Genomic DNA, 27,595 nt, shown 5'->3' on the forward strand with positions numbered 1-27,595 from the left:
ACCACAGAGGTCTTCCTGTGTCCAGTCTCACACCTCCCTTCTGAGGGGGCTGTTAAGTAAGACTTCTTGGCTCTGTGGGGTGGAGTGGGTGTGGGGTGCCCAGTCCCTGATGGAAAAGAGCAGATGGCATTTGCACAGAAGTCCCTCATTTCAAGGAGACAGGCCTCCATGACCCTGTGCAAGCCCCATGCAGACAGACACGCAAGAATAACTCGTCTGTGCTGGAGATCCTGGGGATGTGAAGAGCACAGAAGTGGGGCTCCAGACCCGGAGGGGGAGGCCCCATACCACACCAAATCTCACAGGCTAGGTCTGATGGAAAAACCTAACCAGGTGATAGGGCAGAGGGCCCAGGAAGAGGTCAGAGGTCAGGGGTCAGAGGTAGTACACTTTATTGACCGGGTTCTTCCAACATCTTGTAAGGCCCCCCCACCCTCCCCGCAAAGCCAGAGCCTGAGCTTTGCCACCACCCCATCTATCAGACAGGGAAGAAAATGTGTCTCTCAAGCATCCAACATCTGAAGGGCCTCCGGGCCTCCGAAGAGCAGAGAGGCAGGAATGGATGTGGGAGAGGGGCTGCCGGCTGGAAGGGGGGTGATGGGAGCAGGGGATGAGGCGGATCAAGCTGGGTGCAGGGCTGGGGACACCCTGAGGCTCTGCCAGGCCTGGCCAGCCCCTCACTCCCCCAGTTAAGGTTAGTAGTGGTTCACAGTAAGACTGGCTTAGATTTGGCAGGGCGGCAGGGACCACGGGCAGACAGGTGCTTCCCACTCTCCCTGCCGACCCTTGGCCTGACTCATGAAGCTGGGAAGAGTGAGAGAGGAAGTCCCCTCCTCTGTGTCCCCCATCTGGGACAGAAAAGCCCCGTCTCTCGAGGGGCAAAGGGTAGAGGCCTAGTTCTCCCCTGGAATCCCCCAGGCTATTAGGAAGGATCATTCACTCCTGGCTCAGAAGTTTCTAGAACATCTCAGTGACCTTGCCCATCATTACTCCCAATTAAAAAAAAAAGTGTTTTTGAAATCTGGGAGTTGACTGGAGCCCATCGAACCAAGCAGTAAAAAACCTGGTAAGATCTTGGTTTAAAAAGGTGGTTCTACCTTCTCTTAGAAGCCTTGGGAGACCAGATGGAGAGACCAGTGGTGTCTCCACTGCCCTGGCTGGAGGAGGCGGCTCATGGCAGCAGGGAAGGGGGGCGGGGGGCTGGTGGTGGCCCGGCGGACGGGGCGGGAACCAGGGGCACGATGCAGGAAGCAGCGACACGTGGGACGTGGTAGGTTGCCCTCCAGTGCTGTGGGCCTGGGCTCAGGGGGCAGCGTGGGGGGGCCCCCACGGGTACATCTGCCAGGCGGGTGCCAGGGCCTCGGCCCCACCGTGAGAGGCAGGGCCCGCGGTCAGGCCTTGTGACCGCCGCCGCCCGGCGGCTCCTTGTGGCCGGCCGAGAAGTCCGAGGCGGGCTCGAGCCCCAGCATCTGCCGCTGCACCAGCTTGGCGTAGAGGCCGCCCTGGGCCAGCAGCTGCTGGTGCGTGCCCTGCTGCACCACGCGGCCCTTGTCCAGCACCACGATGAGGTGCGCGCGCTCCACCGTGCTCAGGCGGTGCGCGATGATGAGCACCGTGTGCTTCCGCAGGTTGCCATGGATGGCCTGCTGGATCTGGGGAGACAGGGGGGGCCGGCTCGTGCGGGCGCTGCCCCAGCCACCCGCGAGCGCGCCTGGGCCCGGCTCGGCTCCCAGATCCACCCCATCCTAGTGACGCTTCGCCTCCCCGAGCCTCAGCTCCTCATTCGTGAAGCCAGGGGTTGCACGAGACCAACCGACTGACCCACTGAGCGGCTGGCCTCCTGCGGTCTTGTTCACAGGGGACGCAGCTCAGGGACCGGCACAAGGGAGGCGCGTGGCGAGTGACAGGTGAACCCTCACCTGGTCGCCTCTGGTCTTCCTGCTCCTTCTGCTCCCTAACCTTCACCTTGGCCCGTGGTCTCGCCATCGGCCCCAAAGCTCAAGCCGACGAGACCACGGCCCTCAATTCCTCATCCTTCGCTCATTGTCCAAATCGAACTCACGCACGAATCCTGCAGAAGCGTCTCTCCTCAGTTCATCTAGGTCTCTCCCTCCTTCCACTGCGACCCCATTACTTCTCGCCGAATGCCTGCAACCTGCCTGCCCCGCCCCCTCCCACTGCCTGCATGGATTGAACACTTCGATCGGTTCTTGTTGAATTCCTGCTCCAAGCCCCCCAACAGCTTCGTGTCCCCAACAAGAATAAAATCCAGACTCCGCATGACATTTTGCACTTGTCATAGACGAGAGTGCAGGACACGAAGAGCGACCCCTAATGTCAACCAGGGACTTCAGTAACAGTGCGTTAAAACGGGCTCGGCAATTGTAAAGAGTGCCCCGCGGCAAGATGCTAAGAGCAGGAGAAACTGTCTGTGGGATGAAAAGGAGAGATATGGGGACTCTCTGCACTTGCCGCTCAATTTCCTTTAAACCTGAAACTTTCCTTCAAAAAAAAAAAAAGAACAAAACCAAAAAACAAGCAAACCTCTATTAAAAAAAAAAACACCCCAAACTCTATAACTAGGGCCTGAGGAGCCTGTGTCTCCCTTTGACTCTGTCCTCACCTTACCTTGTCAGACTCCCACCTGCCTGACACCCTGACCTTTGGGCTTGCCCGTGAATTGGCTCTGGGCCTTTGCACCTGCTGCCCTCTCCTCCTTGGATGCTCAGCTGGCTCCTCGCCCCTTGGGTCTCAGCTCAAACGGCACCTTAAGACCCCGCTTCCATCGGGGAGATGGCCACGCTCCAGCAGGGCTTTGGCAATGCAAGGCCGCGCCTTGGGGATGACCCGGCCCCCGAAACGCTCAGCACTGCCGGGAGGATTGACCGCTCTAGCCAACACTTGACGGTAGGCCCCCGACCTCTGTTTCTTAGACTGTTTGATAAAAAGGGCTTATAATTGTAAATCCTGCTTCTGTCCCTTCTACACACATATAAATCTCCTACAGGTCAGAAGTGTCTTTCTCAAGGACCCAAAGGCCATTCCTTTGAAATTTAATCATCAGGAAGGACAGGCCTGGGCTTCCAGTCTCTATGGGAGGACAGAATTGCGGCCCACAGTTGGCAGCCAGCAGACACCTGTCACCACTGTCCCTTCTGCACAAATCAGAACGGAGCTCTGTTCTTTCCCCTACTGTCAGTCACTACTGAATAAAATCTGTTTTTCCAGCGTCAACTGTCTGGCTGTGTTTCTCTTTGACAGGGGTGACCCGTGTCAGTCTCTCTCTCAAATGACGGTGTCGTTTTCTACATGCCATAGGCCACAGGTTGAACTCAGACTTGTCTCCCTGTTTACGTGTCTCCCCCTGGGCTGGAAACGCTGCAGGGGCAGGCGTTTGTCTGTCCAGCCAGCCCGCCACTGCAACCTCGGTGCCTGGGACGGCGCCTGGCGGCCCGGAGGAGCTCAGGAGGACCTGCGTAATCAGTGATTCCACCCACGGACGGGCCACGGTAGCTAGTCAGCGACAAATACACCATTGGACGCTCTTTACCAATGAAAAGGGGGCTCAGGGAGCGGATGACACCAGCTCCCGTGATGAGCTGAGGGCAGGGCTTTGACTGCAAACCCATGTCATATAGTTTCAGCTCTGCCAAGAGCTGGTTGGCTGGACCTTCAGCCCTGAACACCCCTGTCCAGGAGGCTGATGGCCTGGGAGAGCCCCCATGGCGTCTCCAAGCCCTTCCTGGCGTCCGCTCCGCTCTCTGGCGTCACCCCGCCACCCCACAACTCACCAGGTACTCGCTCTCCGCGTCCAGAGCACTAGTGGCTTCGTCCAAGATGAGGACGGGTGGGTTCCGCACCAGAGCCCGAGCCATGGCCACCCGCTGCTTCTGGCCGCCCGACAGCTGGGCGCCCTTCTCCCCAGTCTCTGCAGGACAAGGGGACAGGGGCAAGTGAGCAGACGGTGAGGCCAGGGCAGCCCTGGGGTAGAGAAGACCCCTTCCTCTTTCCTTCCCTGCTGCCACAGGAGCTGTGCTCTCCAGGAAATGGTGTGGTTCTAAGGGCCACGGGCAGGGACAACCAACAGCTCCCAAACTTACGAAAGGATGCTCTCCCTCCCTGTTCATGCAAATTAGGACTATATTCAATGGCACTAAGATACCAATATTTACCTATTAATTTGGCAAAAATCCCAATGTCTGATAATACACCACCCTGGCGTGGCTGTGGGGAGACAGGCTCTCCCCACCTTCCTGGGCCAAGAGCAGTCGGGGTGATTCCTCCGGCCACAGTGCACACACCCCCGTGTCTATCATTTTATACCGTGCAAGTCTGTGGCTCACAAGTACAAGCGCACGACCCTGGCACCAGGAACCCCAGCTCTGTGAACTCTCCCTACGGATTGACTTTCCCACACCCGGTGGCAAAGGCACGTGTTACACACGACTCAGAGCGCTAATACTGCAAATCAAAAGAAAGGACGTACTCCAAGTCCATCAGCAGGAAACTGAACAAATTAGATAAACAAATTATAAAGCCTGATACCCTAGAATACCATGCAACTGTTTAAAAAAGCAGCAAGGGAGCTCTCTAAGTGACAATGTGGAACGGTCACCAAGATACCATGTTAAGTTAAAAAAAAAAAAAGCTAGGTGCAGAATATAAGGTGCTGCTTTTTTTCTGTAAAAGGTCAGGAGGAAATAAAAATATACATTCCTATTTGCATGAAGAAGCTCCCAAAGGACATGGAAGAAGCTAAGGAAAGAAGTTTTGGCGGGCCAGGAGGAAACAGGGGGAGAGAAAGGGATGGAGTAAAACCTCTCATTCTGTATCATTTCATATATATTTTTAGTTTTTTTTTTTTTTAAGATTTTATTTATTTGACAGAGATAGAGACAGCCAGCGAGAGAGGGAACACAAGCAAGGGGGAGTGGGAGAGGAAGAAGCAGGCTCCCAGCAGAGAAGCCTGATGTGGGGCTCGATCCCATAACGCCGGGATCACGCCCTGAGCCGAAAGAAGACGCTTAACGACTGCGCCACCCAGGCGCCCCTATATATTTTTAGTTTTGAACCATGCGAATAGCCCCTTCACAAGAGTTAAAATGTTAAAGTATATAAAATATAAAATATTTAATATAAATCAGTATATTGTTTCATTTATTACATTAAAATATTGATTTATTAGTTCAAAATTAAGCAATTATAATTAATCTGATACATATATTATTTAAAAATAATAATGTTTGGGGGCACCTGGGTGGCTCAGTTGGTGAAGCGTCCACCTTTGGCGCAGCTCATGATCCCAGGGTCCTGGGATGGAGCCCGCATTGGGCTTCCCGCTCAGCGGGGAGCCTGCTTCTCCCTCTCCCTCTGCCCCTTCCCCCCCATGCTCATCCACTCTCTAAAAAAAAATAATAAATAATAATAATGTTTTAAAATCAAGTAGAGGTGGTTGCTTGCACAGTACTGTAAAGGTACTAAATATCGAGTGAATTTCACCAGAAATAATAAAGAACGGCCGGCAGAGAGCAATTTAACTCAGAGGGTCATATCCCTGAGGGTGGACCCTCAGGCTGGGTGGAGGTGACTCTCCTGGGCTGTGTACCTGTATTGTAGCCATCCTGGAGCTCCATGATGAAGCCATGGGCATTTGCCTTCTGTGCAGCCTCCACCACCATCTCGAAGGGCACGGCGGGCAGGCCGTAGGAGATGTTGTCTGTGATGGAGCGGGCGAACAGTACAGGCTCCTGGCTCACCAGGGAGATCTGTGCAGGAGAACGGATGGGGCATGAGAGGCCAGGAACGCATCCGTCCAGCTGTCACCGGGAGCCTCGCCAGCCCCAGGCCTGCCTGACGCCAGGGATCTTCGGTCTGAAATCTGAGCAGGGCCTGCGCCTGGCTGCTAGCATCAGCTGCCTCTCTTCCTCAAAAACAACACGGTCCACTTTCTGCACAAGCCCTCAGCTTCCCCTGACCAAAAATCTGGGGCCCACTAAGGAGGCTGTTCTGGGCTAAGCCAAGTCCCTGACCTCTAAGAGAGCTCTCTGTCTGCCCCTGACCTGGGGGAGGGGGAGAGAAGAGAATGTAGAATGTGAGTCTCCCTGGTGCCCCCTCCCTTCAGAGAGAATAATTTAAAGAAGCTTGTCCCATGATCCCAGTTTTAGGAATGTAGCCTACAAAAATGATAGCATGGAGGATATCACTGCAACATTATAAATAGAAAAAAAATCAGTTTCATAAATTGGGGATTGGCTAATAATCACATTGTATCCATAAAATCAAACACACACAGACACCATGATTCTGCTTTTGTTTAAAAAAAAAAAAAAAAACTTATATATGCAGGGGCGCCTGGGTGGCTCAGTCGTTGAAGTGTCTCACTCTTGATTTTGGCTCAGGTCATGATCTCAGGGGCATGAGATCAAGCCCCGAGTCAGGCTCTGTGCTGGGCATGGAGCCTGGTTGGGATTCTTTCCCTCTCTCTCCCTCTGCTTCTCTCTCTCTCTTTAAAAAAACAAAAAAGCAAAAAACTTATATATGTGCCTTTACTTATCAATATATTTATCTAAAGATAGGAAACAGGTTGGAAAGGACATTTACTAACTGCTAACACCAGTTAACCTCCATGGAGTGGAATTTAAAAGGTGAGGTGGAGGGGAACTCTCACGTCTTAATTACAGAATTCTCTGAATATATGGGAATGTGGTTAGATTGTTGCATTTTACTGTTCGGGGCTGATGAAAATTAAAATTTTTAATTTGAGCTAAAGAGAAGGTATTCACAAAAGAGGAAATCCAAGTAGTGAACCATATGTTAAAATACTTGATATGTTTGGTCATCGGGAAAATGCAAAAGACTGCCGGGAACTACCTCTGTGTATGGACTAACCAGCTGGCCAAGACCAGCGCTGACAATGTTAACCAAGAACATTACATGTCTGAGTATATTAGCTATTGCAAAGCCTGAGTAGCTCTGCCTAACGGCCACTTCCAGAACTCTGGTGGGCAGCAGCCTTGTCATCATACACCTGGGACCACTGCTCAGCCATCTGCAACTGGTTATATGCGGGTGGGTGGACAGATATCACAATGTGCAGTCTCTGCCACCACCTAGAACTTGGCTAGGAATTCTGGAATCTCTGTGCTAATCTTCAGGCTCTCTTATAATTCAATGTATGCTGATGATGGAAATGGTGCCTTCTTGGTGGTTGGTTTTTCTTGTATTGTGTACAACCTGAACAACCATCCTAGGCATCCCTGTTCTACTAGCACAGGATCAGGTGTTGAGGATCCCGTTCTGAAATGATTACCAAAAACTGTATGGTCATGAAGGAGGCTCCTTTAAGTACTAGAAATGACTTAAATGTGGAGCAGCTGGAACTCTCACCCACTGCTAGTGGGAATGTAAAATGGTATGACCACCCTAGTGACAGTAGCTACTTAAGTCAGGGATATGCATCCACTCTGGGAGAACATACGTACCCATGTGCACTAGAAAATGTGGACAAAATTGTCTATGTCAATATTGGTAACAGTAAAACCAGGAAACAACCCAGGTCTCCATCAAGAGCAGAATGCACGAATAGATTGCAACATGTTTACACAGTAGATTATCTCCCAGCAACAAAAATGAATGAACTACAACCACAGCCTCGACCTGGACGTCTCACAAATAAGGCTGAGAGGAAGGAGCAAGACCCAGCTGAACGTATGCTCTATGATTCCAGCCAGATGACTTTCAAAACTAGGCAAAACACAGCTCTGCTGTTTGGGGACGCACAAAGCGATGGTAAAACTGAAGAAAAGAAGCAGATCACACAAGTCAGAGAGACGCGGCCTCTGGGAGGGGGAGAGAAGGGACACACGGGGCGGAGGAGTGCTGGAATGTTCTGTTTCTTGACCTGGGTGCTGGTGCGCAGGTGAAACCCTCCGAGCTTGTGTTTACCTCTGTCACTTCTCAGCACCTGCGTTATGGCTCACGAGGGTGACAGCTGGACAAAGAGAGCACAGGGGGACACCGAAGGCCCATTCACATACCACGCGGTGCAGGTACTTGTGGTCATAGGCGCTGATGGGCTTCCCGTCCAGCAGCACGCAGCCCCCCTCCAGGGGGTAGAAGTTCTCCAGGATGTTGACGCAGGAACTCTTCCCACTGCCCGAGGGTCCCACGAGCGCGGTCACCTTTCCTGGGGACAGGCTGAAGGAGACATTCTGCAAGGAACAGGTGGACACTGTGTGGGGCCACTGGCTCAGCTGCTCTGGCCTGGGACAGGGGCGGGCACCCTTCCCAGCCCACCCGTGCTCTTCCACCATGGTTGGGCACTGCCAGTCCCCGGAATCTCTCCTTTCTAGGATTGGGCAGGACCTCGATGCTCATTTCCACTGCCTAGGTGCCTCCTCTCCTTGTTCAGGACCCAGCTCAAACGTCCCCTCCTCTGAGAAGCCCTCCTTGACTGTTAACACCATCCCTGTGAGCTACGCCTACCTACCACACCACCCTGATTTACTAACTTCCTAGCACTTATTATCTGGAACGCTCTGTTAATGATCTGCCTTCCGTGACTCCAGCCAAACTCCACGAGGACAAGGACTCCGCCTTACGTGATCCTGGCTACACTGCGAGGCCTGGTATGCAGGCGTTGCACGAGAGAGGGGATGAGGGCAGGGATGATATGGGCGGGCCTCAGGCACCCCTCTCACCTGCAGGACTTGGGTGTGGGGCCGAGTACGGTAGGTGAAGGTCACGTTCTCAAAGTCCACCCGGCCCTCCAGGCGGTCAGGGGCCAAGTTCCCATCATGTACCATGGTTGGCTGCCGGTCAATGAACTCGAACACCTTCTCGGCGGCCCCCACTCCCTGCATCAGGCCACTATAGACGGAGCCCACGGACTGCGGGGGGAGGAGACACACATTCCTGTCCCAGTGACACCCCAATGCGGGGACCCCCGTGGTCAGAGAGATGAAGGGGTGCAGAGAGAGCAGGGACATAGCAGCCGTTCTAGGGGGGCACAGGACACTGCCAGGGGGGCCCCTAGTAGTACAGCAGATAATGACAACACCAACAAAATGAGAGCAGCAAGGGGCGCCTGGGGGGCTCAGTCGGTTGAGCATCTGCCTTCGGCTCAGGTCATGATCCCGGGGTCCTGGGATTGAGCCCTGCGTCAGGCTCCCTGCTCAGCGGGGAGTCTGCTTCTCTCTCTCCCTTTGCTTGCCAAGCCTCACTCTCTCTTTCTCTCTCAAATATATAAATAAAATATTAAAAAAAAAAAAAACCCCACAAGAGCAGCAGTAACAAATCCGGAACCGTTAGCGAGAACATATCAGGAGCCAGCACCCCGTGGCCATTATAGCTAAACCTCACCAGCATCCTGCCCGGTGGGCGCTATCACCCCCAGAGGAGGAAACGGAAGGGCAGGGAAGTTCAACCAATCAGCCAGAATGTGGCAGAACAGGAATTCTGAATGGAATTCCTCTCTCAGCTGCCACAGCATTTTTAAAATTTCGGTTTTAAAAACTGCTCTTAGGGGTGCCTGGGTGGCCCAGTCATTAAGCATCTGCCTTCAGCTCAGGTCATGATCCCAGGGTCCTGGGATCGAGCCCTGCATCGGGCTCCCCGCTCAGCGGGGAGTCGGCTTCTCCCCTTCCCTCTGCTCATGCTCTCTCTTTCTCTTTCAAATAAATAAATAAAATCTTAAAAAAATAAAATCAAATAAATAAAAACTGCTCTTAATTCACGCTATCCATTCTCCTTGGGTAAAAACATACACAACGCAAATGTGAGTGATAACATTTTGCCGAGGACTTTGCGTATCTTATGGGGTAGTTTCTAGCATTATCTCGGTTTTTGCTGATGGCACAGAGAGCTCCGGTCCCTTCCCCCAAGTCACACAGCTGGGAAGTGGCAGAGCCAGGCCTTGAACCCAGACACGGCCGGCTCCTGAGTTCAGCCCCTTGCATGTTAGGACCGAGGGGCCTGGCTGGGGAATCCAGCACAGCTAGGACGGTTATTAATATCAAGATGTTATCACTCATGTTAAGCTACGAGCACCATGGAGCAGTGCCCTTGGCTTCTCCCCTGGCGGCCCCGGGTATCCACGCACCGTATCCTTCCAGTCCTTGCTCTGTGTGTTTACAAACACACACGCATACGTGATAAGTAATTTTGAAATTTAAAAACCACGCCACTGGGACCAGACTCTTCCAGCTTCACGGCGTGTCTCAGGGTCCCTTGCACCCGGTACCCACAGATCCGCCTCTTACCTATAGCTGCTGCCTAGCTTCTATCGTGCACACGACCTCCTTTTGGAACACGGACGGGCCCTGTTGGCCCAATCCCTGACCAGGGGGCACTGGCCGACGCTTGGACTTCCCACTATCAGAAGCCACGCTTCGCTGAGCGCGCACACACCTCTGCCCCCCGGTGAGGGTGTTTCTGCGGCCTGGGCTCCCAGAGGCAGAACTGCGACGTCAAATGACAGGCAGGTGCGCCCCAGCCACTGCAGAACATCACGGGCAGCAGACGCTGACACCCTCTCCCCCACACACATGCCCCGCTTTACCACTGGCAGACACAGTGGCCCAGCCTGGTGCCAGGGAGTTAGCGTCCCCACTCCAAGCATCGTCAAGCAGAGGCTGAGGGTGGCTTGGGCAGGGACACCCAGCTCCCCATCTCCAAGTCAGACCCATCTGGCTTTGAACTCGGTTCCCCCACCAACGTGGTGGGCAAGCCCCTTAACCTCTCTGAGCCTCAGCTGCTTTTTCCGAGAAGTGGGAGGTAGCATAGTACGGAGACCCCTCACGGTGCTCTTCGGAGCATTTCCGGAAACATGCTTGTCCCTGTCACTTTGCTCAGTAAGCGGAACTGCATCAACCACTTGGTAATACTATGTCATCGTTGGTATTATGTTCTCTCCCCCACCCATCAGACTCTGGAGCATTCCCCCCCTTAGTTCCCTCTTCCCCGTCCCTCCAGCTCCCCAGCACCCCCTCCCCAAGCCAGCCCCTCACCTCCATACAGTCTCCCAGGACAAACTCGTAGATGATGAAGGAGATGAGGTTGCCGCTGGTCATCTGCCCCGAGATGACAAGGTGGCCCCCGTAGTAGAGGATACTGACCTGGACTACCAGCAGCGTGAGCTGGGGGCGGAGGGAAGGGGGACCCGGGTCACAGGGGCCTTGGCGCAGACCCTGCCATGCCCCCATCCCCGCCCCCACAAGCTGCAGGGGGAGGTGAGAGCAGCTGTGGGCTGTGCTCTAGCAGCCACAGACTGAAACTCCAGCCAAGCGGGGACGTCCTCCCACAGGCTGGTGCTCGGCTGTCACTCATGCTGTCCTGCTTCCCGGCCCTGGACTTCTTCCCTGCAAAGGCCCCCAGCTGGAGTGAGCCATGGGCCTGGCGGAGAACAAGGCTTTCTTTGTGAGGCTCTGGCATGCACACACAACCCCAAGAGCTCAGCCAGGCCAGGCAGGAGCTATCAGACCTCCTCACTGGAAAGATCATGGCTCAGGGCGGTTCAGTCCACTGGCTAAGGTCACACAGCGAACCAGGCAGGGCAGGACGATGGGGTCTGTTTCCTGTCCCCACCAGGTTCCATGAAGAAGGGGTTGTGTCCGGGGTACCCTTGCCTCCTGCCGTCTCTCCCCACCCCAAGCCCCTGGCTGGGTTAGACCTAGACCGATGGTTAGACCACAGTGCCTTTGTGGCAGGGACAAAAGGCACCCGTGCAGGGGGTAGATTGCTGAGAGGCTTGGCTAGCTGAGCTGGATTTCCGACCCCTTCTCCTCTCTGGCTGGGTACTTTTGAGGGGTGGTCTGCCCTGTCCCCTGGTCCCCTGGTAGATCACCACTCCTCCTTCCCCCTAAACTCCAAACCCTTCTCATACCTACCCCAGCTATGCCCCAATGTGCCCACCTCCCAGACGTGGGCAACAGACAGCAACAGACTCCAAGTGCTCCCCATTCTTCAGGGAGGGGCTGTGACTCACCCCCAGGGAGGGAGCTAGACACTCTAATGGGGTGTGTGTGGTTGTGACATAGGGCCTGCCAGACAGCGGCCTAGGTTGGGTCCTGCTGGCCTCGGGGTGACTCCCTTCCGGGGCAAGGATGTTTCCCCAGCTGAGATGTTTCCCCTGCCACCCCATGCCCAGGTGAGAGGGAAAGAGGAGGTGCCCCATGAGGACGTTCACTGGGAGGGTGCATTCTTTTCCAGAAACATTCCCCTGTGGACAAGCAGAAAGGTGGGGCAGAGTAAAGTCAAGAGTAACCACCCTGACACCGACATGGAGGGACCGAGGCTTGTGTCCTGGTCAAGGGATCCCCCATCTTTGTGTCTGGCTCCCCGACAGCCAGACCTGCCCGGGCCAGGGGCACATACCCCGCTGCCCCAGACGTAGTACGTGTAGGCTGCGGCCTCCTTCCTGTTCAGCTTGTACACCTGCTGTAGCTTCCGGGAGTACACCTCGGCCTCCTCCTCCTCGTTGGCAAAGCTCCGCACCGTCTTCATGGCACTGATGGTCTCCTCGGCTGTGCTGCTGGCCCTTGCCAGGGCATTCTGGACCTCTTTGGAGAGTCTCTGTGGGCAGGAGTGGGGACAAGAAGGAAGAGAGACCCCAAAACAGACAGTATCACCATCTAACGGCCCCTCGGCCTCTAAGAGTTTTTCTACCCTCAGTTAATGCCAGCTCTATCACAGAGTCCAAGGACAAAAGGATAAGACTGAGCTCCCCATTTACCCCCATGGCCTTCTAGCTTCATATGACAGACTCAGAGAATAGACTCTAGCTTGGGGTGAGCTCCTGAGGTTCCAGCTTCTGAGGGATAGGGGACGGATCATTAAGTCATCTCTAGTACTTAAAGGTGGTTATTCACAACCACACAGTTTTTGGTAATCCTCTCAGAAAAGGAGCCTCAACACCTGATCCTGTGCTGGTGTAGAAAGGGATGCTCTGGATGGTTGTTCAGACTGTACACTATACAAGAAACACCAAGTATTAAGGGGGTGCCATTTATATTATCAATATACATCAAATTATGGTAGAGCCTGAGAACTGGCACAGAGATTCCAGAACTTCTAGCCAAGTTCTGGATGGTGGTGGAGGGCTGTGAAATCTGGCTGCACTGTGTGTGTATGACTGCGTATAGATGGCTGAGAAGTCATCCCAAGTGTGGGACCACCAGTCTGCTGCCCACCAGAGTTCTGGAAGCTGCCCCGGGGCAGAGCTGTTCAGGCCTTGCAATAGTTAACATTCTCAGGTTCTCAAACCATCAAGGAAGGTTGCCAGAAAGGCCAGGCCAGGATCAGGCATGGGCGCGTCCCATGACCTTCAAGCCTCGCTGAGGCCATCGGAAGCATGCAGTATGTTCTGGCATCTTGGGTGGAGCCATTCTGTGTCCTGAGTCATGTCTGGCCGCGGGCAGTGTGTGTGTGGCTTGTGGCGACGATTACTGGGTGGCTGTATTCCACACATTCAGGTACCAGCAGGAGCCGGAGAGAGCTTCCTTGAGGCCCAGCCCAACCGAACTTGAAGGCGGGGCCTGAGGTGTGCAGGGGTGGGGGGAAGCTCCAGGGTTTCCGGCCTTGTCCAGGAGCTGGCCGGAAGGCAGGAAGGGCGGGGTGAGGAGCCGAAGAAGGGAAATGGCTCTAACTTGGGTATTTACTCTTTCTGCTCAGGGAGAACAGAGGCCCGTGACCCAGAATCACGGGGGAGGGGGCCCTCCCGGGTGGTGGGCTCTGCCAGTAGGCACCACAAGGGTTGTGGGGAATGGATGCATTTTGGGGCTGGCCTCAGGCCACGGGCACCAAAAGTTCTAACTGAGCCGGTCACTCCTGCTCAGGAGGACTCCTGTCCCCTGCGGCCTGGTCACTGGGGACGGAGCCGCCTGCACCCAGCTAAACCCAGCCTCAGTCGCTTCCGGCTCAGGAGCACCCACAAGGGGGTGGAGCAGGAGGAGGGTGAGGCAGGGGTCTAGTTCGTCAGGCCGGCTTTCCTGGCAAAGGCAGCGCCAAGGAATGGCCAGAGGGGACCGCGGTGTGCCCATAGCTGCGTCGTGGGTGAGGGCCTCGCTCCCGGGGCCTGAGCCACCCCGTCAACAGACACTCTACAGAGAGAGAGCAAACTCTGCACTCAGTGTAAACCAAAGTTCCGGCAGAGGCCTACAGCCCGACCCTGGTCACCTCCCTGCCCTCGTTCCCCACCGCGTCCCCTCCCCTGCGCTCTAGCCCCTCCGGCCACCCTCAGGCTCCTCCAACACACCAGGCGCCTTTTCACCTCAAGGCCTGTGCCTGGGCTCTGCCCTCCGCCTGGAACGCGTCCCGGAAATGTCCACCTCTTTGCTCAAATGCCACCTTCTCAGAAGGACCAATTTAAAGCGGCAGCCACCCGCCATGCTCCCCACCTCTCTCTCTCTCACTTCACTTTCCTCCTCGCACTCACCATCTCATCACGTTCTAACTGCTGCTATTATTCCCGCTATTTATCGTCGCCTCTCCGGCCAGGGCGTGAGCCCCTGGACGGCAGAAGCTTTTGTTTCACTGATGGATCCTGGTGCCTGCAAGAGGCGACTCACAAGGATCCCCAGAAGGACCAAACGCACAGGTGGCTGAGTGCTTCAGCGGCCCCCCGGGGGCCCCCCCAGCCCCTCCTGAGGCTCCTCCCTCACTCCGGGGCGGTGCGCAGACCCCAGCAGGGACCCGCGGGGCCTACCTTGTAGTACTTGCCGTAGATGTCGGACACCATCATGATGATGGGGAAGCCCATGAAGGTGACCAAGGAGAGCTGCCATGAGAGGCTGAACATGAAGACCACCACGCCTGTGACCTTGACCGTGTTCCGCAAGAAGATGTTGATATTCTGCGACACCAAGTCGCTGACCATGGTGGTGTCCGAGGTGAGGCGGGAGATGAGGTCCCCTGGAACACAGGCAGCTCAGTTCCCACTGGGGCAACGAGGCCACTGTGGGTGTGGGCAGGAGATGCGCAGGGGCTTCCGAGGCCGGCACTGGGGAGCTCGGGTGGGGAGGGGAGGGGAGAGAAGAGCAGACACCCCTGGAGGGCTGCTCTGAGCGTAGCCCTCGTCATTAGCATCTCCTGACTGTCACATCCCATGATGGGGGGGAGGGGAGCGGCAGCTGAGGCTCAGAAAGGGAAGGTTCAGCTGGTGCCCCAGGGCCCGTCCTTGACTGGTCTGGACCCAAACCCATCTCCCCTCCCTGACACTGGCAGAGGAGATAACTCCCCTCTTCCCTCGGAGACAAACAATCATCTGGACTGTGGGGAGGAGAAACTTCCAGCACTTGGCTGGGCTAAGAGCCTCACGACTGCCCCACAGTAGCTCCTACTATTGTTCCCATTTTAGAGATGAGAAAACAGAGGCTCAGAGGGGCTAAGTCAGCGAGTGATGGAACCAGCGCTGGGCCTCAGTCGGTCTGCCTCAGGAGCGTGGATCTTGGCTGGGTACCGTACTGCCCTGCACCCCACCCCTCACACCCCTTTGGAGCTGAGCCTCTCAGGCCACAGGCTTGGATAGTCCTGGCTTTTGTGGTTCCCAAAGAGCAGTGGAGAACAAGGCCTTGGCTCCTGCAGGCATCTCGGGTGGCCTGGCCAGGGTCCTCCTACAGGGGCCGCAGCTCACACCAAAACCTCAGTCAGCAGGCCAGCTTCCCAGCCACAGACAGGGCCTCCTGGGGTGTTTCTACCCAGAACAGGATAGCAGGAAAAGCCAGCCATTGAATCCCCCAAGGTGAGACAAGCCCACCCCGGCCAGGCTCCCCACCAGAGGTCACCCCAGGTCGTGGGAGGACCAACCTGTGCGGTTCTCGTCAAAGAAGCTCATCTCCTGGGACACCAGTGAGCGGAAGAGACGGTTTCGAAGGCGAATGTTCAGTCTGGCAAATATGAGGGTAAAAATGCCGCCCCGAATACCTGCGGCAAATGAGCTAATTGCAGATAAGAGATGTTATATATAGCACGACGTCCTTGCGACAACCCACAGCCATAACCCGGCTGCCCCCTCCCGCTTCTGGCAGGCGTGGGCCCTTGCAGGGCAGACACCGGGAGGAACCCAACCTCGAGCCCCTTTCCAGGGGTGGCATCCGCACTCAGTCTCCCTTCGTCCCTAACTGGAGTCCCCAGGATGAGGGCAGAGAGGGGATTGCGTTTACTGGGGACGAGGGACCCTATGTCGCCAGCCAGACCCCTCTTCCTTCCAGAACAGCTCAGACGAGGCTGTCCCTTGTTTCCCACTTGGCGAGTAGCCAGGGAGGGTAAAAGGGGAACCTTGAAGACTGAAGCCAATTTTAGGGACAAGAGGGTACGACTTGAGGGCATGGCTCCATCAAATGGAAACAGGTTCTAAACCAGTTTGGTTGTTGGTTACCATGGTGACCAGCTGAGTGACAGGCTCACCAGGGCATCTCCTGGGCCTCCCTGATCCATTTTCCTCTCAGGAGCTGGCCCCTGAGCTCCCTCCCCTGCTGCAGGCCTGGAGGGGCAGGGCACAGGGGTGTGAGCAGGCTACCTGCCGATGGCCAGCAGGCACATGACAATGACTGCCGTGCTGAACTGCTCCATGCTCTTCTGGATGACAATGCCGTCAATGGCCCGGCCGGTGTAGTAGGGAAGGAAGGTCTCTCCTGCCAGGAGACAAGGTGCGCTCAGGGGGCATCTGCAGCCAGGGGAGCCCGTCCCCTGCCTCCCGAGCCTCTGGAAGCCCGCACACCACGTGTTCCGCTCACTCTGCCGATGGAGTTCTCTCTCTTGGCAAACTCCTGCTTCTCACCACCGTGGAAGGCAGGGTGGGGGCCCATATTGCTTAACGCCCCACTCTTTGCAGAGAACAGGAACACAGGAAACATGGGTTATCCAATCTACACAGACTGGGGCGCTATTCTTAATAATGGCCACCAGGCCAGTGAACGTGGAGCTGTGGGACTTCGCTCCCTCTGCACGGATTCTGCGCCGGTCCTGTTATCGCTCCGTTTTACAGAAGAGGTCAACGGAGCTGAAAGATGACGTGATGCTCACCGGACCACAGGGCCAAAGCTCACTTTCTTCTTCTCACTGGTGGAGGGCTCAGAGTCCAAATTCTAGAACCTCAGAAGACGGGGATACTCTGGTTCCAAGCAATGTGGAAATTGCCGCCCAGCTCCTTTGGTGGAGCGCGTTACTTTTTGCCGTATTATCTCGTAACCATTATTCTACTGTATCTTCCGAACAACTCTGAGTGGGGTGGGGAGAGGGGGTGAGCGGGACGTCGCCCCCAATTCACAGAGGTGAAAGGGAGACTCAGAGGCTGGGTGATTTGCCTGAGGTCACACAGCACAGGCAGGTAAGAGGAAGGGCCAGGACTCAAACTGGCCTCCCACTTGGGGGCTCTTTCCTATCCCTTCCCTCCCAATATCCTGGAAAGCCCACTCTCATCTTGTGGGAATGATGGACACGGAATCGAAGGTGGTCAGACCAGGCTGTGTCCTCACTGTCATCATGGCTCTTTCCACGGGCACAGCCTGGCATACAGTAGGCGCTCAGTAAGGGTCAGTGAATGAATCCTGGCCAGCTCTGCTTGACAGGCTCGGCCAGGACAGTGAGGCCTTCTGTGGGGTTCTGCTGCCCTCTGCTGGTCTTGGCACAGGGACCACAAGGTGGCAGCCTAGAGGGCCTCGGTCCCCACAGTCCTCTGCTAGATGGGGTCTCTCGCCACCGCTGTGGAGTCCACCTGAGCGGAAGTTCGGCCTCAGTTTACCCGCAGGGAAGAAAAGGGCATTGGCGAGCTCCAAGAGCAGCTCGACTCCAGCAAACACCGATGATATTAAGCACAGCAGACACTTCCTGAGCCCTTCCTGGGTACCAGGCACCGCGCGAAGCATGCGCACAAACTCTGGTTGAATCGCAACAAGAATCACACGAATCTCTCCAATCCTTTCGCATATCCTGGGGCTCCACCTTCAAAATACAGCTGACCCTTGAACAACATGGGTTTGAACCACACAGGTCCGCTTACACGTTTTTTTTTTTTTTTCCATAAATATGGTACAGGATTGTAAATGTATTTTCCTTATGTCTTCTTTCTTTCTTTCTTTCTTTCTTTCTTTCTTTCTTTCTTTCTTTCTTTGTTTCTTTCTTGAGAGAAAACATGAGTGGGGGGTGGAGAGGGAGAAGCAGGCTCCCCACTGAACAGGGAGCCCGATGTGGGGCTCGATCCCAGGACCCTGGGATCATGACCTGAACTGAAGGTGGCTGCTTAACCCACTGAGCCACCCAGGCGCCCCTCCTTATGATTTTTCTTAGTAACGTTGTCTTTCCTGTGGCTTACTTTATTGTAAGAATACAGTATAAAATACATAGAACATACAAAATATGTGTTAATCTTCTCTTTATGTGATAAGCAAGACTTCTGGTCAATAGTAGGCTATTAGTAGTTAAGCCCTCGGGGAAGTCAAGTTATACGTGCGTTTTCAATGGTCCCCGTGTTGTTCAAGGGTCAACAGTATCTCCAGAATCCAACCTCTTTCAAGGCCCCTACTGCACCTAGCTGGGTTCAAGTCTCCAACCTCACTTGGACTTTCTCAGCCAACTCCTCGTTCTGAACTGCCACCCTTGTCCCCATCAGTTTGTTCTCCACCCAGCACATGGTGGGGCCCTAGGAAACCCAAGTCAGACCTTGTCATTCCTCAGGCTTCCATCTCATTCAGGGTAAAAATCAAAGCCCTTACAGTGGCTAATGGTGTCCTACATGACCAGGCACCTGCTACTGCCCTGACTTCATCTTCTACTCTCTTTCTGCCTACCCCCCCCCCCCACACCACTCCAGCTATGCTGGCCTCTTTGCTATTCCTTTCACAACCAGGCACCGTCCTGCCTCAGGACCTTTGCACAGGCTGTTTCCTTTGCCTAGAGCGTTGTTACCTGAATAGCTGCTCCTTCATCCCTTTCAAGTCTCAAACGCCCCCTAATAATCCCATGGGTGTGGTATCACCCTTCTTCCCATTTTACAGATGAGGAACCCAGGGCTCAGGCTAAGGTACTTGTCCAAGGTTTTCTAGTCGGGTTGCTGTGAAATCCATATAAAAGAATTTCAGTGTACTAGGAGATACTCCACACTAAAACTCACCTTTTTTCACAATAGGCAGTTTTTCTTTTAGATCATGAGGTTTCAGAAAAAGCTCGCCCCACCTGGGTGCTGCTGACTGGGAATAATTATCAGTAGTCACAATCCCTAACCTGTGTGAAGTACTTACTCTGGCCAGTGCCGTACTGCAGCTCACCCAGCTCTCACAACAGCCCGATGAAATCCCACTTTGGGGCTGAGAAGCAGAGGCTTGGCCAGGTTCAGTAACCCTGCCTCAAGTGATCAGTGCAGGTGGGGGCCTGACCTCGAGCCCAAGCCCTTAACCGCGACGCAATCCTGCAGGCTGGCAGACTCTGCTCGGCTGTATTTTAGGACATCTGTATTCCCTGAGCACATAGCAGCTGACAACAGGGCCCCGGCAGGGGGGGAAACGAGGTCATGGGTGACATCTGCCCACACAGGCAGGATGGTCATGTGTTCAATCAGTCCGTGAGCCTGCCTCTGTACCAGGTTGTGGGGGCGGGGGGCCCGGGGTGAGTCAGACCTGGCCCCAAGGGCCCAAAGGGGCTCAAAGCCTGGCAGGGGAGGCAGGACAGTGGACGCATGATTTTCGTGTCACCGGTACTACAACTGAGGTGCAGATAAAAGATCACAGTTAGTATAATTCAAGAAGGCTTCTTGGAGGAGGGGACATGGGGACCTTGAAACATGAGCAGGAAAAACTATCTGGTTAAAATGGAAAGGGGTCATCCCAATACTCACAGCCACTAAAATCTACTGGGAGCTTTCTAGGTGCCAGGAGCTGTCTGCAGTGTCTTATTCATATTAACTTACTGAACCTCGTAAGCCCCTATTGGGATAGGTACTGTTATCATGACCATTTTACAGATGAGGAGACTGAGACCCAGGGAGGTTAAGTAACTTGCATAAAATCACACAGCGTCGAGGGTTTGGGACTGTGAGGGCAGAGGGTCGATAGTGAGGGTCAGCTCTGGGGCTTGCCTGTCCTCTCCGAGAACACTCTGGCTTTGGGGCCGCTCCCAGATGTTGTCTGTTAAACGTGTAACAACTCAGAACGGCTAACATTCCTGAGTACTTACCATATTGTACCAAGCTCTGTACCTGTCCTTCTCCTATCTGTTTTATTCAAGCTTTCCAACATCATGAAACATGGGGGATGCTAACGATTCCCATTTCACAGAAGCGAGCCTCTGAAAGGTCCGGTAACTTGCCCACAGGCACACAGCCAGGTAAGCAGCAGACTGCAATGCATGTCCAGGGCTGTGGCCACCGGAACTCATGCAATTTCAACCTTGAGATGCTACCTTCCCATCCGCCTTGTCTGAGCAAGTGCTTGCACACTGCTTGGGCCAGAACCATAGTAACAAACACATTTCACATGACAAACCAGGACACACTTACATGTAGGCACACGTACCTAAAATAAAAGTTTCACCGAACAGTACTTACTCTTACCACAGACAGCATATTCTGACGGTCTCTAGTACATTCTGCTTCATTCCTAAAAAATGCTTTGTTTGACCCAGTGATCCCACTTCCAGGAGTTTATTCCACAAATACACCCACATTTATATGAAATGTGTACAAACAAGGTTATTTACAGTAAGAGAAAAGATCTGAAACAACTCGAGGGGCCAAAAAAGGAGACCAACTAAATAATCACCTGAATGGCCTCACGGTGGACTGTTATGCAGCCAAATAAAAGAATGAGGTACTGATTGGAAATTTTAAAAATATATTGTTAAGCGGTAAAAGCAAGACACGAAATCTTGTGTGGTAGGTCGTGAGAGTAACAGGCTCGTTTTTGCTTGTAGCTTCCGTTAAGGAAACCGCTGGAAGAATATACAAGAAATGAATAAAAGTGCTTTCCCACCCACTCGGAAGCTTCTGGAACATTTTCCTGTAGTCAGCCCTCGCCAGGGAGATCAGGGTAATCAGAGGCAGAATTAGGAATGAAACTCTCAATATTTACCTTTTCACACCAATCTGATGTCTGAACCATGTGAATAAAATGTTAAAGGTTCAAGAGGAAGGAAGCGGGGGTTAAAGCCCCCTAAACTGCTTTCCGGGGTGCCTGCCAGGCCCCCTGGCTCCTCACTTACCCAGAGCCGCCACGATGAGGAAGAAGGAGGCCGCCACAAGGAAGGCCACGTCCGGCTTGGTGTAGGACAGCAGCTTCTGTAGCGTAGCCCCAGAGGCCTGCTCACGAGGGGGCCGGCCCTCCCGGGGGAAGCCCTCGGCCTGGGCCTCGGCCCCCGGCTCCAGGGCCTTGGCGTCCGGCCGCACCGTGGACAGCAGCCACCAGAGCACGAAGGAGGCGGCGAGCGAGACGTAAGTCCACACGAACAGGGCCCAGAACCACGGGTCCCGCACCGGCTTGCGCACCTCAGAGAAGAGCAGCAGCTTCACCACGGTGTAGATGCCCACGAAGAGGCACACGAGGGCGATGACCGTCCAGGAGGCCCGGAGCCGCCGGGGCCCCAGCGCGCTGTTCTTGGCCACGCCGATGGTGGCTCCCAGCAGCAGGCAGCTGCGGTACAGGCAGGCCGCCCAGAGGTCCAGCACCGAGTCGAAGATGTTGAAATGGCGGATGTCCTCCAGCAGGCTGCGGTCCAGGTGGCTGAGGACGTAGATGGCCGTGGTCATGCTGACGTCCATGCTCATGAAGGCCAGGGTCACCACCGCCGCCTTCCACAGCTGCATCCTGCTGGCTGGCGGCGGGCAGGTGCCGAGGCGCAGGCTCTAGCTCATGGGGGCAAGGCCATGGTCCGTGGGCCGAGGCCAGACCTGCAGGGGCAACAGGGCGAGGGGCCCGGGTTTGCGACTCGTTGGCTGTGCGACGGCGAGCAAGTCGCTTGCACCTGTGTGCCTCGGTCTCCTCATCTGTAAGATGGCCATGAGGGGAGCACTGACTTCACAGCATGGGTGCGAAGACCTCGTTCACCTAAGGTATGTCTCCTGAGTCCCAACGGGTATTGGGTGGGCCAGACTCTGTTCTCTGTGTCGGGATTTAACGATGAACAAACACAAAGATCCCGGATTTGGGGGAGACAACACACCCACGTCAGAGACAGACAAACACAATAAGTAAATGATACAGTATGTTAAGAGCTAAGGGCTGGCGGGGAAAGAATGGGGTGCCAGGGATGGAGGCAAAGGGGGGTGAGAGCAGTTGTAAGTAGGGGGTCCAGGGAAGACCTCGCTGTGAAGGTCACACTTGAGCAAGACTGAAAAGAGGTGAGGGAGTCCACCACGTGGCTGTCTGGGAGGGAGGCCTCTGCGGGTGGAACAGACGGTGCCGCGGCCCTGAGGTGGGAGTGGGCCGATGTGCTTGAGGGAGCCAAGGATCCCACGGGCTCAGGGAGGTGCAGGGGCCGGCATCTGGAGGACCTCGCTGATGCAGTCAAGATAAGCGCAGAGTGCAGGAAATGGTCGCTGCTTTTACTACTAGTAACTAGGGCGAGTACTAGCACTACCATACACTACTACTGATTTCTCTGAACCAGTTCCCTCATTTTTAAAACAGTATGAGGTTTAGTGCATGAACATCAGTTCTGGGCACAGCGCCTGGCACATAATAATTGCTGCTGATTGTTACCACTGTATACAGCGGGTACATAATAAATGTTTGTTTACTTCTCTCCTCCCCAAATCAGGCCTTAGACCAAGATGGGGGGGGGGTCCAGGCCCTAGAGCAACCCAGGGACTTTCACATCTGCCTGGAAGTTTCCAGAATATTTTCCTTCAGCCCAGGTTGCCCTTCGCCCCCTGACCTAGGTCCTTTTGGCTTTCTGGAGCTTGATGTCTGCTTTGTCCAAAGCACTCCCCACACTGGGCCCCTTGGAACTGAGCCAGTGCTAGGAGACGCCAGGAGCCGCAGGGACACTGCAGGATGTGGGCCTGGGGCAATGTTTGGAAGTGGGGCCTATCAGGGCAGGACGGGGACTGGGCTAGGGGTGTGCCTCTGAGTGCTACCTCTTGACTTGGGTCCATCCCTTTTCTTCCTGGGGTCTTTGTCATCCCATCAGCAAAATGGGCAAAGTTCTGGAGTCCCCAAGTGGAAAGGAGAGGCATGGAACACCAGGAGGCATCACTCTGAGTAGTGACTGAGAAGGGGATCAGCTTGAGAGACCCTCTCCCCTATAGCTCTGGTGCCCAAAGGCTAGTGGCTCATGTTCTAGAGGGACAGAAACCCTACAAACCCCATGAGGCAGTTGCTTCCACATTCCCATATACAGTTGGGGAAACTGAGGCACAGAGTGGCAAAAGCACGTGCCCCATATCACTCTGCCAACAAAGGCCCAAGCCAGGACTTGGGCCGGTATGTAAAGGATCTCATCACCTAACTCTCAAGCTCTGTACTGCATGCCTGGCACACAGCAGGTGCCTAATAAGTATAAGCAAAAATTACATAGCACAGCCCTTCCTCTGTGTCTGGTCTTTTATGTAATTAAAAAAAACTTTTTTTTTTTCTAAATAGCGTTTTTATTTTATTTTTTAAGTAGGCTCCATGTCCAACATGGGGCTTGAACTCATGACCCTGAGATCAAGAGTCACACGCTGTACTGACTAAGCCAGCCAGGAGCCCCAGGCCCGGCCTTTTATATAGGCCACGCACTATATGTGCTTGCTGATTTAATCCTTGAAACAACTTGTGAGATTCATACTGTACCCAACCCCATTTAGCAGATGGAGAAATTGAAGCCCAGAGAAGTTACGAACTTGTGCAAGATCGCACAGCTGGTGAGGAGCAGAGCTGGGATTTGCACCCAGAGCCATGTGGCTCCAGAATCTGGGCTCTAAACTATGAAGCTAGGACAGTCGTCCATATAGCAAGTGCTGAGAGGGAGTGTTTGTCTAAGGAAAATGGAGTCTGCACCGGAGGTGGCTCGGCCAAGAGGCAGAGTGGCTGGCGTCCAGGATGAGGGTTAACAGTGACAGCGACAGCACCAATCATCCCTGACTGAGGGAAATGCGTCTGGCACTGTTCTGAGTGATTTAAATGCATGAATCTTCACAAAAAACCTGTGAGGTAGGGTCTCTTATTATCCCCATTTTATAGTCAAGAAAACTGAGGCACAGAGAGGTTAAGTGAGCTATCCCAGATCACACAGCTAGGAAGTGGCAGAGCTGGGATGTGAACCCAGGCCGTGGAGTGCAGAAGTCTGTGCTCTCAACTCCAAAGCCCTAATGCTTCAAAACAGCCTCTCCAGGGGTAGGCAAGACCCCCTAATGATGCTGGGGGGGGGTTGTGAGATGCAGAAAGGACCCAGGGGCGTGACAGTCCCTGAGCCTGGGCCCCTCCTAGAGCCCAGCACTTCCAAGTAGACTCAAGTCAGTGCCAGGGAAGGCTCCCTTGTCAGCAGCCACACCTCCAAGGGGACCAAAGGCAGGGGAGGGAGCAGGGCTAGGGCTGGTGGGAACAAAAACCCCCTGCCCAGTCCCTTGCTCCACCCCAAGCCCCAGCTGGGCTGCCAGCAGAGGCTCCTGTCTGCTGCAATGCAGAGGCCTCGGGAAGCCAGCGAGTGGGTGAGCGTGGGTCGGAGCCCGGGGAGGGATGCTCCTGGCCCAGTGCCACACCAGGCCTCCTGGCCAAGCCACTGCTCGCTACCCAGGCCCTGCCAGCCACCTTGGCTGTTGCTCACCTCTTGGTGGGCACAAGGAGTTCCTTGGCCCTGGAAGGAAGCTGGGGTTCAGAAGTGGGACAGGAGGCAGATCTGCCAGAGCCCAGCTGAGGGACTTGGCCCACTCTTCCTGCTCCCGCTCCCAGTCACTGGGGGAGTTCCTTCCTAACACCCCTCCACTTGGGGTAATGTCAACCCCATCTGACAGCCACCAACATGGGGACCCCAGCTGTCTATCTTCACCAGAATAAGCAAAGTTTCACACTCCAGCATCACTGACTATCTGAACCACATTATATGGATGGGCAAACTGAGGCACAGAGAAGAAGCTGGGGGTGAAGCCTGTCTAGAGTCACCCAGCAAGCTGAGGACAGAGCAGTTATAGCACCATGGCCCCATACTCTCAAGTGCTGAGTCCTTGTTCTCCAGGCTCTGATGGAGCAGAATCCAGCTCGGGTCGGGTTACAGCCCTCGGTGGGGACAGGCTACACTGTTACTTTTAAAGTTACTGAGCAGGAGGGTGAAGGGGACAAGACCACCAGCCAAGACTGTGAGGAGGGGAGAATGGGGACCATCAGGCTGCTGGGAGGCACAGCCCTGCTCTCCAGCGGCCTGATCTGGAGGACGCAGCTGAGCTCAGCCAGGTGGAGCTTAAGGGCAAAGTGGGAGCACATGGGTGACAAGAGTGGCCCGAGGGACAAGGACAAGGTGGTGGCCAGAGGTCAGAGCAGGCACTACCCAGGATGTGACATGGCCCTGGAAGACAGGGACAACTCGCCTGGCCCCCAGATGCTAAGGAATGGCACAGGATTAGCAAGTGACCCCATCCCCACAGGGGGTCCTGCCAAAGGCTTTCAGTGTCAGTAGAGATGGTGGTTGGGGCACCTCCAGCTCTCAGCTGCACAGAAGGAAAGTCTGCAACACCCAGGAAATAATAAACGACAATTATTATTACAACCGTAACAGCTACTGTTTACGGCATGCTACTCACTGCCAAACAACGGGCTAAGTGCCCAGCACCTCCCATTCTAGCTCATCCTCACCACTACTGTGGGAGGTCCTCGCGTAATCACCCCCACTTTACAGATGGGCAAACGGAGGCCTGGGGAAGTGAAGTGGCATGCAGAGAATAGACAAAGGCAGGACTGAAACCCAACACTTGACTCTCTGGGTGGGACGTGCCCAGGCTACTCAGGGGCCATGACAAAAGGGTCCTCAAAGACCTAGGCGGTCCAAGCAGCTTGGTCCACTCTTAACTTGGTGAACTTTTCACCCCAAATTGTCATCTCCCAGCAGTGGAAAGGCCCATTCACTGCTCAGCACACGCGGGCTAACAGAGGGTAGTATCACCAGGGGGTTTCTGGACGCAGCGCCAGGACTGGGCTGGGTTCAGTTTGTTCCATCCTGACTCTAGCCTTGCTCAGCCCACCACATCGCACGCTGGGACTGGCCCTCTCTCAGAGACTTGGGAAAGTTGTTTCAAGTAACTCGTGGCTCTAGGCAAAGGCAAACGGGAGAGCTACGGTGGCCTTCCTACAACCCTCTTCTGGTCACCTGCCACCTGCCCTCTGAAGCAGAGATGGAGGCCAGCCTATCTCCAGGGGGTGGGGCAGAGGGCAGAAGACAGTGAATGCCGTCAGACCAGCTTAAAGCTATCTTAAATGACATCAGGTGGGGGAAGGGGGCATCCTGTTTTAACACAGACCCAGAGATAAGGGAGGAGACCCTGGAAACCCACAGGCCTACTGCCAGGGTGGATGCATGTGGAACCTCGGCCCACTGACCAGCTGGGGAGACTGAGGGGGAACGTTTGCCAAGATCCGCAGGCCCAGGTCGGGTCCCCCAGGCTTCTGCCACAGCCAGGGTGCTCAGGATCCGGGGGCAGGCGCCTCTGTAGAACGTGGGGAGCCGTGGGAAGTCGCACCAGTCCGTTCCTGGGGGGAGAACAGCCATCCCAGGATCCTCCCCAAAAGGCACCCCCACCATTTTCCAAGAGGCAGCGGCGCGTGAGGAGTTAAAAAAAAAAAAAAAGCAACATTGGCCCTGCGGGCGTGGAAAGGATGCTGCTGCAGCGATGGGGGAGCTGGGACCTGCAGCTGAGGGCGCCTGGGGACAGAGGCGGGGGCGAGAAGGCTCCCAGAAGGCTGCCACCTTCAATGGTGATGCCTAGTCCACCTCCGAGGCAGGGGGACCCAGACGCCCCCAGCCTGTGTCCGGCTTGGCACCCTGGCCTGAGAACGACCTGTTCGGGGGTCCCGGGAGCCGCGCTCTTACCTGTTACCTTACCTGGCACCAGGTGAACCGTGGGGAGGGGGCGCAGAGGGCCAGGGTCGTCAGGGGCGCAGGTTCCGCGCAGCTCATTGGAGACTGCGCCCGGCGCTGCACTCGCTCCGCTTCTCCCGCTGCTCCTCCCCGCCTCCCACCCCGGCTGCGCCGCGGCAAGGTCGGAGCAGAGCGGGGCGGGCGCCCAGGCCAGCTGACGGGTGGGGCGGGGCCTCCCGGGAGGGGCGGGGCCTCCAGGGGCGGAACCAGAGCTAGCCCTCCCCCACCTGCGACGAGCCCCGCCCCCTCCCACCTAGCCGGGCCCTCCAGCTCTGTGCTCGCCCCAGGCCCAATCTGAGCCGACGGAAATGGCCTGACCTGGTGGGGGCGCCAGCTCTTTAATGGGTCTTTTCCTCTGGAGGGACAACCTGCCGGCCCATGAGGATGGAGGTTATGATCTTTCTTTCTTTCTTTTCCTTCCTTCCTTCCTTCCTTCCTTCCTTCCTTCCTTCCTTCCTTCCTCCTTCATTTCCTCCCTTCCTCCTTCCTTCCTTTCTCCCTCTTTGTCGTTCTGTCTCTTTCTTCCAACAAACATTTGTGCAGCACCTACTATGTGCCGTGTGCC

General features: G+C 55.1%; 1 protein-coding gene across 1 annotated transcript; it reads right to left on the reverse strand.

The window, feature by feature from the left end:
• Positions 1–477: 477 nt before the first annotated feature.
• On the reverse strand, positions 478–27,055 carry ABCB9 (ATP binding cassette subfamily B member 9). The gene is made up of 12 exons (XM_026514777.4): positions 26,995–27,055; positions 21,187–21,871; positions 16,514–16,628; positions 15,802–15,932; positions 14,702–14,907; positions 12,373–12,570; positions 11,007–11,135; positions 8,700–8,888; positions 8,037–8,210; positions 5,606–5,765; positions 3,792–3,928; positions 478–1,652 (listed from the first exon to the last, which is right to left on the reverse strand). The coding sequence occupies exons 2-12, from the start codon at positions 21,785–21,787 to the stop codon at positions 1,392–1,394; spliced, it is 2,301 nt and encodes a 766-aa protein (XP_026370562.1). The 5' UTR covers positions 21,788–21,871; positions 26,995–27,055; the 3' UTR covers positions 478–1,391.
• Positions 27,056–27,595: the final 540 nt, after the last annotated feature.

This window comes from Ursus arctos, unplaced genomic scaffold (assembly GCF_023065955.2).
Source record: "Ursus arctos isolate Adak ecotype North America unplaced genomic scaffold, UrsArc2.0 scaffold_34, whole genome shotgun sequence".
In the NCBI taxonomy this organism is placed as follows: Eukaryota; Metazoa; Chordata; class Mammalia; order Carnivora; family Ursidae; genus Ursus; species Ursus arctos.

Excerpts from the sequence above, each read along its gene's own strand:
- ABCB9 (XM_026514777.4), bottom strand. The coding sequence starts at position 21,787 with ATGCAGCTGTGGAAGGCGGCGGTGGTGACCCTGGCCTTCATGAGCATG. Across the intron at positions 8,889-11,006 it reads TCCTGGGAGACTGTATGGAG|TCCGTGGGCTCCGTCTATAG; the intron begins GTGAGGGGCTGG and ends CTCCCCCCGCAG. Across the intron at positions 3,929-5,605 it reads CCAGGATGGCTACAATACAG|AGACTGGGGAGAAGGGCGCC; the intron begins GTACACAGCCCA and ends CTTGTCCTGCAG.